This window comes from Watersipora subatra, chromosome 1 (genome assembly GCF_963576615.1).
Source record: "Watersipora subatra chromosome 1, tzWatSuba1.1, whole genome shotgun sequence".
NCBI classification, from domain to species: Eukaryota; Metazoa; Bryozoa; class Gymnolaemata; order Cheilostomatida; family Watersiporidae; genus Watersipora; species Watersipora subatra.
The window spans coordinates 12,684,495-12,699,380 of record NC_088708.1 but is presented as its reverse complement, the minus strand read 5'-3'; the positions used below and the strand labels follow the sequence as shown (position 1 = coordinate 12,699,380).

Sequence of the window (14,886 nt, the reverse complement as noted above, 5' to 3'; positions counted from 1 at the left end):
GGCTCTGAATCTAAATACCGTAAAAGTTTGCTCAACGACAGCGCTCATACGGTATATTGTCTGTTAAATACATACCACCACCCAACAATGTTCAAGACAATTTTTAGCGAACGTTCATTCGTCGGATCCTTTAATTTTCTTAGCGCAGCAGAGCGAATTGTATATTTTTAACGGGCGTGATTTTGTAACGACGGTTTTGATTTAAAACGCAAAAAGTAAATTTGTTTTTGAAGTTGTCTAACCTTTTGAAAATTTTCACTGATTTGGCGGACAGTGCAGAACATAGGGCCTTGCGAAACATAGGGCGTGCGGAACATAGACCTGTCACCCATACTATCGCATCGACATCAGTACACCCAAAAGAAGAGGTAATTCTAGCGAACAACTCGAGATACACGGTGTAGGTTTAGATTATTCAAGGTAAATATATTATTCGAAACAAGTTAATTGTTTCAACTACAAATTCGCTAAAGGACTGCAATGAGACAGCGATAGCTACCTTTGGTCGCTGAAGTTACCAAAATTCTTGAAAACAGTTTAAAAACATCTCGGCCTAATGCTATGGGAAAATCTATAGTCTATCTTGCTTGACGCAGAATATGTTAACGTCGTGATTGGAACGTCGCTGTTTCACTCACTTTCTTATCAATCGAATATAACATATTTCACTCTTATGTAGGCTTACTAACTTGGACAGTTAACTAAACTACAAAAGAGCTTGAAAATAGCCATACTCTATTTGGACCAATGATATACAGCCCCCCATGGGGGCTGTATATGGGGGGGGGGGGCTGTATATCATTGTTAAACAATGATATATGATAACAATGTATATCATATAAACAATGTATAATTTATATGATAACAATGTATATCATATAAACAATGATATACAGCCCATGGGGGCTGTATATCATTGTTTGGACCGAATGCTCTTTTTCTGGATCACAAAAAGACATTGTGCTGTTGTGCAATACATAATTTTTACGTATAGTGCTTGAGATGTTTACAAAAAATATTATCAAGAATGTGGTATACCTATAACTGTTAAGTGTTTGTTTTGACAAGGTTATCAACTTATCATTCATATACATGTAAACTGAGGTAGTTCACACCCTATCTGCGCAATCGTCTCTTTTTAGTCGCAAGATTTATTTTACTGTAATCTATGTAGTTATTATGATGAACTACAAACATAATAACTTGAATCTAACTAAAGCAGATTGTAAGATTGGTTGCAGACTGATAAAAAGTTTATGCGATAGCGCATTTAGACAGATTTTGTCACCAAAATAAAGAAACTGATTAGTTTAAAACTATATTTTCTGTGATATTTAATAGAAGATGCTACGCCTAAATCAGCACAAAATTCAAATATTAATGTAGTTTTCTGACAATGGCATTACTAGTGACTTACGGAGTTAAGAATATTGCAAAATATTGTTTAATGTTCAGTTTAATAATAGAATTGATTCAAATTGCAATGACTAGGTTATTTGATACTAATTAGCTTTTACTGTTGCCTGATAGCTTCTTTTATCAGAGTAGAGATTACAGCTCGAGATACTAGCTGATGCTTTGGTTTGCTTAGTATGAATATCTGACAAATTTAACAATTTCTTTTATATTAAAAACGTAAAAAAATATTATTTGAACAATAATAATGAGTACTAAATTAAAATAATCTGCACTAATATCATTGAAGTTGGATTAATTAATAGCATACTACAATAAGTAAATGGTATACCAAGGGAGCCGACGTGGTTCAGCGGTTAAAACTGGCTTGTGATCAATAAGTCAGTGGTTCGAGTCATAAGGACCATTGGTGGTGTTAGGAAGAGCATCCAGCTACAATTGTTGATGCCAAATCTGGTCGGGTTATCAGCGACTAAACCGACTTCCTCATTTGCTCTCCAGTGTGGATGAGGAGGGTGGCTAGCAACCCTGCAAGACTAAAAACAAATCCTTACTAAGAGTGGAAGCGCGCCTTCGTGAGTCAATGGCCAGCTAGCTAGAGATGGTATCTCAATAACAACACCCAACACAAGGCAATGGCAAACTAGTGTTGAAACCTATTAAGAAAAGCCATAGTTATAGGAATAGAGGGAATACATCATTGCCTACGTCCTCACAGGGCATGGTACTGCAAAAGAGATACCAAGAATAAAATTGCTATATAAAACAGTAAAAGATAAAACTATTAGATATAAACTCGGAATAGGCCATTAAATTAATATAAATAAAGTAATAATAAATAAGTAAATATCACTATATACTTGCATAGTTTAAAATATTGGCGCTAATATTGGGCAGCTACAGAAAAATCTTGTGCAATTCTATAAAAACAAGTAATAATGAATCATTTCAAAGCCTGCAAAGATTAGCGTGTAAGGGAGGGTTGGGCTCATGAGGTAGTTAATCTATTTACATTCCTGGGGCTACTTTTAGTGCTGTCATATTGATGCAAGAGGTTTTTACTAGCTTTATTGCGCTGACGGGAGATGGAGATTCTTCGTAATAGACTACAGGTGTGGTGCTTTTGTTTCTATGCTTCTTCAGTTGTGGTTTGATTGTGCGAATGTTTCTTGAGAATTTTCTGCATGTCTTTAAATTTCAATTTGTATATTGTCTTCAAAAGTGTTACAATTGACTATCATAGTTATGTCTCACTCAATGACCAAAGTAGATTATAGCATTTTAACGGACGCCTAATCAGGACAAGCTAATTTTATCTGTATGAGCATATACCTTGTTGGCTAATGTTTCTACTTTAATTGCCATGAACTGCTTGAATAAAATTTTTAGGTTTTAATAAAATGTGGTTGGCTAGAATGGTTTAGCTATTGACCAAAGCTGGTAAGACATTTTGTTGTGAAGAACAAGGTGTACATGCTGCCTATCAGGACTTGGCTGCACGGTTTGTTAGAAAACAAATACATGTAAATGCTTTTAAAATTTCATTTTACGTTACGTCCCTTACTAAATTGACATTGAGAATAATTAAAATCTCATATTTATTCCTACTTTTACTCTAAAATACTATAGAAATTAATAGTAATATGTATAAATAGGAATCAAAGTTGGTGAGGTTTTTTGTAAAGAGTATAATTAATGTGCTAAAGAATGTTGCAAGATTAGTTGGCTTTTTTGGCATTTATTAAAGATTCTGATGAGCAGAATAAAACGATCTGCGGGAGAAATTAATCGCATAATTTATACCACAAAATTAATTTTATAAATGCAAAGTTTTGTTTTGATAATTTCAATCCCATCTGTGTATGATAGTGAAGAGATATAACAGAAATATTTATACTATTACTGGATTTTTTATAACCATAAATTATTTGATGCAATGTTCCTTACTATAAAAATAAACCCATAACATTTTTTATGTTAGTATTTTTATATGCAGAGAAAATTGAATTGAGATGGGGGCAGACGGAGGAACAATACCTCGTCGAGATGAACTCGTCAAGGAAAAGAAAAAACCAGAAAAGGTATGTGCCAAATCAACACACTATTGTTCGATTGTGGCTCGCTTGAATATGTTTCGTCGTTTAAGAAAGTTGAAACTGTTCGTTTGATTAGGTGTATTTGTATTTCTTTAGAACTACAAGCAATGAAATTTAAAATTATTAAGAATTCAACAATGGTTCTGCCGTGAGCAGGTTTAAAGTTTGAATGAATGTATTCATTCCCATAACGACAAACAACTGTTAAACATTTACTCCACTTAAACCAAGGTTATGATATGTAAACACTTACAACCTACAAGTTTATCTTATGATATTTATTCATCTGGCATTCCAAATCTACTCTTTACCAGTATTTGTAATGTTATCTTCATTCCTGCTATTTACAGGTTTGTGCTATGACATGCCTCTATATCTAACATTCACAGATCTATGTAATGAAGTCTCTATATTTAACATTTACTAGTCTGCGAAATAATATATACACAGTTAGGATCGATCATGATATCTATACACTTACCATCATCCCGTCATGTTTTGATATTTACACATATCACCTGATCTCCCTACATATCTTCGAATGTTGATTGAAACATAAAATAGTACATATTAACTGTTGTTATCATATTAACTGTTGTTATCATATTAACTGTTGTTATCATATTGTTGTAGAAAGACAAAACATCAGAACTAAAGCACCAATGGAATGACTGCTGCATTAGTCAGCTGCCACTACGACTCCCGATACTCGCTTGCGAATATGGAAAGTAAGTTGATTTTTCAAAATAATTATGCATAAATATGGGAATCAAGTTCAGAAGCCATCTTAATGCCTTCTCCCTTATGTACTTGTAGTTTGTACAACAAAGAATCTATTCTGGAGCTCCTACTTGACAAGTCCAAATATGAAGGTCAGGCCAAGTTCACACACATTCGCAGCCTTAAGGATGTCAAGGAACTGAACCTAACAGATAATCCCGCTTTTGCCCGAACTGATGGAAAGATGGATACCTCCAACTCTGCACTTTATGTCTGTCCTGTCACAGGACTAGAAATGAATGGCAAGCATAGGTTCGCTCTAATATCCTAGCTGTTCAACAATTTGCATTCTCCTGCTACAGTTTTTGGCTAAAACTGATACAAGGTGTCCATATTTGAGAACCAATGCATGTGATACGTGGCTGTATTTTAATATTCAACTTGTTCAATAGATAAGTTTGCTCTCAGGAACAATTCAGATGTTCATGTAGTCCTGTCGTTTTGCTTCTCATCTATATGACTGAACGCTGTTTCTAGATTTGCCTATCTGTGGACTTGTGGCTGTGCTCTTTCAGAGAGAGCCCTCAAAGAAGTGCCTTCCCAGACTTGTCACAAGGTAGATGTTTCCTTGCTAAATTTTTTGGATTGTGTAGTTATATGACATATCTTGTAAGTGTCGATTGTCTGACACTGTTTTATTGCCATGTATGGCATCACCAAAATATTTACTTGCTGTAAAGAAAGTGAAGCTCATAGAATAAACATTGATCTGCTTTCTGCAATCCATTACAAATAGATGTAATTAAGAGCACACTGTGTATACTTAACGATATTCCTATACATTTTTCAATGTTCACTTAGTACATAGGAAATTGTGGCCAAGAAACTGATGTATTAATGGATATAATAATATCAGATGATGCAACCCTTGTAGAAACACCCCCGCAAATTTCAAATTTTTTTGTTCGTTTTTAGTGTGCAAAGCCATACACCAGTAATGATGTCATCATTTTAAATGGAAACGATGATGACTTTGATCTCATGAAAGGAAAGATGGAAGAGAGGCGACTTGCTGCTAAACAGTCTAAGAAAAGCAAGAAAAAAATCAAATCTGACCAAACAGAAGAACCACCTGTTAAAGCTGCCAAAATATCATCTGATAAACTGAAACCAAAACCAGTCACTACTGGAAAGGAGCTGACACTCAAAGGTGCTGCCAAGCATGTCTCTGTACAAAAGGACCCTAAGGCTAGTACGGCCTACAAGTCCCTTTTTACTACTTGTGAGAAAGCTAAAAAGCAAGAGAAGCAACACTCTGGTTGGGTTTCCTTTAATCCACAGTATTTCAATTAGATGGAATAGCTATGCAATGTGCATATACCTATGCTGTGGTGGGCACGACAACCTTCACTTATGTTTTTATCTTTGTATGTGAATAATTTATTACAAACAACATGATTTATTGGTTAAAATATTTGATAGGATACAGCTATAATGCTACATAAAAAAATATGCTGATACTGCTATGCCAGAGAACAGCCTTAGGGTCCATCCACAAGATTCTGCCCATGGCGCCATGATATTTTAGCTAAGCTCCCATCTACAACAGGCAAGACAGAAATAGTAGTATGCGTATAGAAATAGGAACTGTCGATAAATCAAGTGAAGAATGTTTTTGGTAATACGATATTTTAAATATCGATGACAGTGAGTTTACATGGATTTTAAAACTTGTTAACTGGACTCGCTACAATCCCTCCAAAATGCTTCAAACCAAGTGTGACCACATATGTAGTTGAAAATAATGTATTAGACCACATAAAATTGTATGTTTTCAATGTGTAGCTGAAAATGATGTGTTGAAGTGAAAAAACAAACACCAAAATTGTCAATGATACATAGTGCTGTTGGGATGGTAAGCAGCTTGTAGTACATACAAGAATATATTTTGAGACATCTCCCCATTTTATGCTGCTGCCCAGGCATCTAGCTCTGCTAATTCGTCGTCATCGGCTGAAGCTGAAAGCAAGATATCAAGGTCTGCATATATGACACATTTTAAACAGTAAGTGTTATACAGCTATTGCAGAGTGAGCAAATGAATGATGATCTATAAGAAAACAAAATACCTTTAGTTTTGGCGGGAGTCGGTAAAGTGCTGGTGGGTACGCTGGGAAGAAGACCAGGTTCATCAATTCGAGTCATCTGCTCTACAAGTTCTTCCTCTTCCAAATCTTCAAGATCTTGCAACAACTCATCCTGTATGAAAGACAACTTATACAAATTGCATCTCGATACGTAATGAACTAATGATGCACACAGGACGAATAGACCGAAAACTAATCAACTATCTCTCATTAGTCTCACACTTATCAAACTTGAGCTTAGTAAGTAAGATGAAACAAAAGTTAATAATGGTAAAAACCAGTCCAACAATTCCAGTAAGCAAATAACCATGAATAATCTAGTTTCGTATGAGATTAATGAAAAAATGTTTATAAAACTCTTATAATGCCTGAAAATTGCAATACAGCTACAGCTTTTAAATTCTAAGCTAATCTTCCATGAAACAAACTTACAGCCAATAATTTCACTGATATCATCAAAACATCTACCCAACACTAAGAATACATTTCCGAGTTAAGGCATCCTTCAAACTATATAGAGCTGAATGGCCAGAGATATAACAGAATGTGAAAGTACCTCATCATAATCAGCTCCAAATCCAACTGGAGCGCTAATTGCTTCACTGATTTCGTTGGCTACTTCATGCTGTTCTGCTAAGTCATCCATGATATCATGAACCTGATCCACATCTCTGTAGTATATTAAAATACCTTACATAAACATCAAGGAGAAAACTGAATACACATACCGGATATGGTAAAAAATAATTAAATATGTACGTGTACAATTGGCTAACTCACAAGTTTTGATGTGCTCCCTTTAGTGCTTGTCCAGCAGTTTTCATTACTTTCAAAACTTCTGTATTGGTGCTAGCATTCTCCAGAGCTTCAGTTTGGAAATCTATTGTGCTAAGAGTGCCATCAATCTGTTGGAGCTGCTTTTCATATCTTTTTCTCCTCTTTAATGCAGCGAGTGCAACTAGATCAAACAATAAAAATCAAAATTCTTAATTATGGGAATAGCATTTTAATTTTGAAATAACATGAGATCTAGGTCAAAAACTCTGGCAACTATCGGATTCCTAATGTTAGTCATTTTGATTCATGATTTGGCATTGAAACATGCAGCTCTAGAATTTTACAAAAGCAAACACAATAGAATGCATATTACACAACAAAAACATGAAAATTAATAAAAAAGAAAGAGTCACGCCATGCTCCTCTTCTTAAAGTCACTAATTTCTATTTTTTGCTAGCTCGTGTGTTGCAGAGACTAATCGTTTATGAAAACCACACTTCGTAGAAACATATTTGTTATGACAAATACACGTGATGTAAAAAACAATCATCAAAGCTTCTTACTATCAATATAACAGCAACGCATGGACACAAAACGTGATATACCAGTGGTGATACAGTGAGCGACTAACAGTCCATCGTAACAAGTTAGTTACGTGAAAAAACAAACAGCAATGCTAAACTGACCTCGTTTATTTTTCATGCCAGCCTTCTTTGCAGTGTTAGTTTCATGCTCAACTTTTTTTTCTAAGAAATCCGATTTCTTCTGAAGCATTTCCTGGACTTCTCGGAGTCTCTGAATAGCCTCTTGCGGAGAAGGTGCTTCCCCTTTTTTCTTTGAGCCAAATATTTTTTCAAAAAGACTCATTTTCAAATTTTCATGTGAAACGAACGAGATAATTAAAGAGTTACAGGTTAAACAACCTTATTATATCTGTCCTCGTTGACTATTCTGGAGGTGATTCTGAGTCATCCGTTTATTACCAGATCTTCGTTTGTAACCCGATAACGACACGATTCGAAAAACCCAAAAATATTAATCGAACTGCTTCGTAGGAGGAGCACTTACGTCTTGTTGCGTCCAAGAGTGCATGATTTCTAAATGAGTTTAATATCGCGTTTATGTTGTATCGCACTTGTCGATAATTGTGTCTAGTACTCTGGCAATCCAGTGCGCTGTGAGAGATCGCCAGACGTGCCAATGAAGCATAGAGAATGATTGTAAGATCCTAGAAGATGGGTGATAGGCGCAAGCGGTAGCGAAGCCCAATGTCGCTGGTTCAAATTCCGTATCGCGCACGCAATCTTTTTCCTCAACACCTACCCATGGTTTTTGACATCCACAAAGTTTTAGTTTTGAATTCATATTGATAATGGCTGCTTAACAGCTGGAACAAAAACTTGTTTATGGGCATGTAACTCTAGTTTAAAATAAGACATTTACAGAAAGAAGGCCCAAGCAGATTTCTCATCTCCTTTCTAGCTATGCATATCATTTAGTATGTATTTACATCTTTTCAAACATGGTCAGCCTTCATTAAAGAATCACCCTGTGGCATACACATCTATTGTTTAAACTAACCCATTATCACAAATCTGAACTTTTTTCATTTCTGGTAGCCTGGTGATCAGACCTTATGAAACAGTGTCGATAAGATGCATGTTAGTTCATCTTGAGTCTCATTTGTTAGTCAACACCGTTGTATACTTTCTGTTTGTAATAATTTCTTTTTGTTATTAATGTAGTTCCCTGTGAGTGGACCTTTGATAGAATAGAACATTAACATGCTAACAGCTAACAAACTACTAACAATCTAATTTTCATCCAAACTAAACCTTAACAAGAAAGCATATCACAAACATGGTGACCCAAGTGAACTACTGAATCAAACGCTATTAACATTGACATTGAAGACATACAGGAAAAAACACATACATACAGGATGAGTATCAGTAAAGACTTTCGTACTCCGAAACCAATCCAGGAGGGACTGATCTATTCAACCAGTGGACTAGATTCAAAGAAGAGTTTGAGCTCTTTCTAGTAGCGGCGGAGAAGTCAACAGCTGATGACAAAGTCAAGGTGGCTATAATGCTTAGATGTATTGGCCCTAAAGACAATACTATTTTCAAGTCATTTAACTTTACAGGAGGAAAATACAAAAAAAAAATTAAAAATGTCATAGAAAAATTTGATGCTTTCTGTAACCGTGGTAATAACAAAATAGTGAAGAGACACCAGCTACTATCAACTAAGCAGAACACTCTAACAATAGATGAGTATGTAACTGCACTACATAACATAGCTCGTGAATGCATGCTTGAAGGTATGTATGAGGATTTCATGTTACAAGCACTTCTTCTCACTATAAATGATGACAAACTCAGGAGAAAGCTGTTCGACAATGCTGGTGGAGATGACGGCTTAGGGCTGGAACAGGCCATCAAAAGCTGCCGCATAGCTGAGACAACAAAGAAGGATATAACAGCAATCCGGACTGATGAGTCAGTGCAGTTTGTCTCAACAAAACAACACAAGCAAGCAAAGTCACCTACCACTCAACAGGATGAAGATTATCAAAGATCCGCTCGAAGCATTAAGTCTACAAACAAGAACGCTTGTGGAAACTGTGGACAATCACATCTGCCTCGGACATGTCCAGCTTTTGATTAACAGTGTCACACATGTAAAAAATACAATCACTGGAAGTCTCAGTGCAAGTCAAAACGACAAGTGAATGTTGTTGAAGATGATATAGATGATTCAGATGACTCCTTACTGTGTGTTAAGTTGTCAGGAAAAAAATTGCTTACTTCAATTAGAGCACAGATTGGTGACAACCACAAACTCGCTACATTTCAAGTATGCACTGGAGCTTCTTGTAATATTCTCAATTGTGCTGATTATGTTGATTTTGGAAAGCCCAGATTGGATAAAACCCAGGTAAAACTTTGTCAATTTGATAGAACAACAACAAGAACCCTTGGAGAACTCAGCGTGGAAGTAGCAAAGAAGAAGTTATACTTCTTGGTCCACAAAACTAGAAATCACAGTCTACTATCACTTAGATGTCACTGTCTTAGATGCCTCCCTAGAGTTGGGACTGACCTCTGTCAAAGCTGAATGAGTAAATCGTGTCTGCAATGCTGATCTGGATGACATTGTGGAAAGTTATGAGGACGTGTTTGATAGTATTGGCTGCTTACCAGGTGAATACCTTAAAAAGATAAAAGAAGGCTCAGTTCCTTGACAGTGTCCCAATCAAAAAACTTCTCTTTCCATTCTGGCTGATCTCAAAGATAAACTAGAGTCTTACACCAAAAAAGGAATATTGGCCAAGGTTGACTATCCAACGGATTGGATCAGTAACAACGTGGCAATGAGAAAATCAAATGGGACTCTAAGAATATGTATAGACCCGTCAAACTTGAACAAAGTAATTCAGAAAAACAATTTTCCCATGCCAACACTGGATGATGTTCTCAGTGAGCTAAATAAAGCAAAATTCTTTTTACTATGTGATGTTAAAGATGGGTTTCTGCAGGTTAAACTCAGTGATGAATCCAGTGATCTAGCTACTTTCTGGACAACTTTCAGGAAGTACAAATGGCTCAGGATGCCATTTGAATTGTCTTCTAGTCCTGAAGAGATTCAGAGAAGGTTATCAGATGCACTCAATGGCTTAAGTGGAGTAACAGTTGTGGCTGATGATATATTGATAATTATATGGCAAAAGAGCTACACAGGAAGAAGCAGTGCAGGAACACAACCAGAAGCTTGAGATGTTCTTGACTAGATCACAGAGAGTTAACTTGAAACTCAACAAAGACAAATGCAAGTTTCTGATAGATACCCTACCCTATATTGGACATGTCATTACCAAAGATGGTGTTCAACCAGATCCAGCAAAAATGAAAGCTATTGGTGAAATGAAACCACCCACAAACAGTGAAGAAATCAGACATTTTCTTGGGCATGTGAACAATCTTGCAAAATTTATTCCAAACTGTTCAGCAGAATGCGAGCCACTATGAAGACTGCTTGGTGTGTCTGACAAACAATTTGTGTGGGGTGTTGACCAGAATAATTATTTTATAGAACTGAAAAGGTTAATAACTAATACTTGCACCCTTAATTACTTAGAAGTCAACCAGTCTGTAGTAGTACAGACGGATGCAAGCACAGAAGGCCTCGGAGCTGTTCTTTTTCAAGATGATCAGCCTGTCTGTTATAGATCTAGAAGCCTCATAGCCAGTAAAAAGCACTATGCACCAATAGAGCTTGAGCTACTTGCCATTATTTATGGGTGGCAAAAATTTGATCAGTATGTTTTTGGGAACCCTAATGTTACAGTGCATACAGATCACAAATCACTAGAATCCATCTTTCAGAAACCATTCCACAAAGCTCCAAGACGACTACAATCTATGATACTGGCACTTCAGCACTATCCTGTCAAGGTCTTATATAAACCTGTAACTGAGCAAGTCACTGCAGATATGCTATCAAGAGCACCTACAGGAGCTGCATAAAAGGGAGCGTCAGATGAGCAGATATTCACCATCAATCTGCTGAAGTCATTCATGTCAGACTTCACAGCCAAAACTATCGGGAAAAGATCTTCCAGTATCTGAACAAACATGCTACAGGATTCAACAGGAAACAAAAACAGACCCAGAAATAACCGTAGTACACAAGTTAATGATGACAGGATGGCCACAGAAGCTGACAGATCTACCCATAGACCTATTAACTATACTAGACTGGGCAATGCGAAGCCACGGTGTCCTACATAAATAGCCACATTCTTCACGACGTAACGTCAACGCTTTGTTCACTCGCAGCTGGTCAGGCAAGCGAGTCATCATTGTTTACATTGAAAGAATGGCAGAGACAGCTTTGTTGCTACATGTAATTTGACATAACTACTAAAGTACACAAGATATTGGTTTAAAATTTTAGATGCAAAGCTTATACACTATTCGTTTCCTGCCCTGAAAATTTGTAAACATAAAGTTGAATATTTCATATGTAAAGTGCGAGTAAAAATGTATATTGATCTATTCAAAAAGTATTGCAAAATTATTAATGTTGCCCTATGCTATGGGCTAACATGTCTGATAGCTAGGTGTACAAACTGATTTCAAATGCATACACACTGGTAAATGGTACACTGATGGCAGTCTGCCATGAACATAAATGTTGGGTCTTAGGTGTTATGCAAACAGTATCAGAAAAATCGTAGAAAACAAATTACAAATGGTGCAATTTTCTAGACATATTGTGACAGGCTACACATGACTAAGGACGACCAGTCGGCTGAGCTTTGATCTAAGATTACTTTTGTTAGCTGCTACCTTTGTAGCCTCATGGTAAATTCTAATTCTGACATATCTGGATGTGATAGTTTTAAATAACGCTGCGCAAAAATTTTTATTCTTGTCCTGCAAAATAATCAGTAAACAATTGCATTCTTATGCAACCATCATAAAGTAAAAATCTTTTCGTTAGGTTTAGCTACACTTCTAAATATAGCACAGCCATCACCATACTCATTTACTAGCCTATGTCCACCTGCCATGGTGATGAAAAACTTCATGAAATGGGCAGCACTTCGTCTACTCCGGGGTTGACACCTCTTTGTGCGAAGCAACTTTTCAAATATTAGCGCCAGCAATGAACTCTGTGAAAAAATTTTTGAAAAAAACTATTATTTGTATGCATATCTCAGAAAAATCCGCAAGATTTCTTGCTCTTCATATCTAGGTACCTCTCACAACCACACTTGACAACAATTGGAGTAAAATTTACTTTCGAATCATTTCCAGTGCTGGTAGTTGCTCCACTCTCAATGGCTTCCTACTTAAAACTATGGCCTGGACTAGGCAAAGTGAACAAAGCAACAAAGTGAACATAAACCTATTTTCTGATGCTGTTTGCATGACACCTAAGACCCAAAATTTATATTCATGGCAGACTGCGATCAGTGTACCATTTACCAGTGTGTATGCGTTTGAAATCAGTTTGTACACCTAGTTATCTGACATGTTAGCCCATAGCATAGGGCAACATTGATAATTTTGCAATACTTTTTGAACAGATCAATATACATTTTTACTCGCACTTTACATATGAAATATTCAACTTTATGTTTACAAATTTTCAGGGCAGGAAATGCATAGTGTATAAGCTTTGCATCTAAAATTTTAAACCAATATCTTGTGTACTTTAGTAGTTATGTCAAATTACATGTAGCAACAACGCTGTCTCTGCCATTCTTTCAATGTAAACAATGATGACTCGCTTGCCTGACCAGCTGCGAGTGGACAAAGCGTTGACGTTACGTCATGAAGAATGTGGCTATTTAAGTAGGACACAATGCTGAGCCGTGATGCATTGGATTGCCCAGTCTAGTATAGTTAATAGGTCTATGGATCTACCAGAATCCACTAAGCGATACCATTCATACCGAAATGAATCATTCATACCAAGATGGATTAGCAGTGCTTGACGGCATCCTTCATAAAGGTGCTAGACTTGTTGTACCCACAAAGATGAGACCAGAGATTTTAGAAAATCTTCACAGCAGTCATCAAGGCACTGCTGCAACTATCAGAAGAGCAAGAAGTGCTGTATTCTGGCCACATATGGCAGATGACATACGAGTTCAAACTGAGAAATGTGTAACCTGTGCATTAGAAGCCCCTGCACAACCACAAAAGTCTCTCTGCAGTCATGACATACCTAATAGAGCCTGGAGCAAAGTTGGTATAGACATCCTGACTCACAAGAACAAAGACTATCTAATCCTGGTAAATTATCACTCTGATTTCTTTGAATGTGAGATTCTTAAAGATTTACAATCCAGAACAATCATCAAAGCTTGTAAAAAACCTTTGCAAGACATGAAATCCCACATCAGCTACAATATGATAACGGTGAGCAGTTGACATCTACAGAGTTTGCAGAGTTTAGCAAATATTGGGGATTTGCAAATACCACCTCTTTTCCAGGTCCTCAGCAGTCTATTGGGAAAGCAGAAGCAGCGGTTAAGATTATCAAAATGCTTATGAGGCGAGCAGAGGATCCATACTTGGCTCTCTTTTAATACCGTAATACCTCAACTGCTAGAATGGACATATCACCTGTACAGAGAATGTTTGGTCATGCTACTAGGTCAATTCTACCAACAGATGGTGCCACTCAGACTAGTGTTTTATAGCAAAAAGTCAGGCTGAAGTTAGATATCCAAAAGCACAATAAGAAATCGGCACGAGACCTGCCCAGCCCTTCATTAGGAAGTCCTGTGTTGCTGAGAGACTTTCAGCCCATACCTGCCAACTCTCTCGCATTGGGCGTGAGACTCACGCAATCACCCCAAAGAAAAAATGAAAATGCGTGCGATTTCTGCCCCAATTTCCACAATTTTATATATACTATCATTGATACATCAATTGCCCCAAAACCAAATCTCACGCATTGCCCCACTCTTGGGTTGGCAGGTCTGTTTCAGCCACAAAAGATCATGTGGCAGCAAGGTAAAGCGGAAACAGAAGTCAAGTGGCAAAGGAAAACTATAGATCAGCTGTCAGATAAATCATATCTTATAGCCAATGACCAAACCCAAAGCATTGTAAGGAGAAATAGAGTAGACTTGAAACCACTCACAGTAGACAACAACCCTAAACTGCCAAATAAATCTGATATCACACTCAATTCTGATGACCAG

At 36.7% G+C, this 14,886-nt stretch overlaps 2 protein-coding genes across 3 annotated transcripts; one reads left to right on the top strand and one right to left on the bottom strand.

Moving 5' to 3' along the window:
• The first annotated feature begins 337 nt into the window (after positions 1 to 337).
• On the top strand, positions 338 to 5,752 carry LOC137386081 (replication termination factor 2-like). 2 transcript variants are annotated; one of them, XM_068072759.1, is made up of 7 exons: positions 361 to 420; positions 2,449 to 2,528; positions 3,413 to 3,497; positions 4,146 to 4,240; positions 4,329 to 4,544; positions 4,770 to 4,848; positions 5,208 to 5,752. In XM_068072759.1, exons 3-7 carry the CDS (start codon positions 3,429 to 3,431, stop codon positions 5,583 to 5,585), a joined length of 837 nt encoding a protein of 278 aa, XP_067928860.1. In that variant the 5' UTR covers positions 361 to 420; positions 2,449 to 2,528; positions 3,413 to 3,428; the 3' UTR covers positions 5,586 to 5,752. The 2 variants fall into 2 exon arrangements, with proteins under 2 accessions (XP_067928859.1, XP_067928860.1); XM_068072758.1 differs by lacking the exon at positions 2,449 to 2,528 and having other exon boundaries at positions 338 to 420.
• LOC137386082 (charged multivesicular body protein 4b-like) lies at positions 5,672 to 8,144 on the bottom strand. The gene is made up of 6 exons (XM_068072760.1): positions 7,844 to 8,144; positions 7,160 to 7,337; positions 6,936 to 7,050; positions 6,362 to 6,491; positions 6,170 to 6,251; positions 5,672 to 5,832 (listed from the first exon to the last, which is right to left on the bottom strand). The coding sequence occupies exons 1-5, from the start codon at positions 8,022 to 8,024 to the stop codon at positions 6,199 to 6,201; spliced, it is 657 nt and encodes a 218-aa protein (XP_067928861.1). The 5' UTR covers positions 8,025 to 8,144; the 3' UTR covers positions 5,672 to 5,832; positions 6,170 to 6,198.
• Between the last annotated feature and the right edge of the window lie 6,742 nt (positions 8,145 to 14,886).

What these genes read in the sequence shown, in the direction of transcription:
- LOC137386081 (XM_068072758.1), top strand. Translation starts at nt 3,429, where the DNA reads ATGGGGGCAGACGGAGGAACAATACCTCGTCGAGATGAACTCGTCAAG. An exon ending in AAAAGAAAAAACCAGAAAAG is followed by an intron (nt 3,498 to 4,145) that starts GTATGTGCCAAA and finishes ATATTGTTGTAG; the next exon opens with AAAGACAAAACATCAGAACT. An exon ending in CTCGCTTGCGAATATGGAAA is followed by an intron (nt 4,241 to 4,328) that starts GTAAGTTGATTT and finishes ATGTACTTGTAG; the next exon opens with TTTGTACAACAAAGAATCTA.
- LOC137386082 (XM_068072760.1), bottom strand. Translation starts at nt 8,024, where the DNA reads ATGAGTCTTTTTGAAAAAATATTTGGCTCAAAGAAAAAAGGGGAAGCA. An exon ending in TGGCATGAAAAATAAACGAG is followed by an intron (nt 7,338 to 7,843) that starts GTCAGTTTAGCA and finishes TGTTTGATCTAG; the next exon opens with TTGCACTCGCTGCATTAAAG. An exon ending in AAGGGAGCACATCAAAACTT is followed by an intron (nt 7,051 to 7,159) that starts GTGAGTTAGCCA and finishes AATATACTACAG; the next exon opens with AGATGTGGATCAGGTTCATG.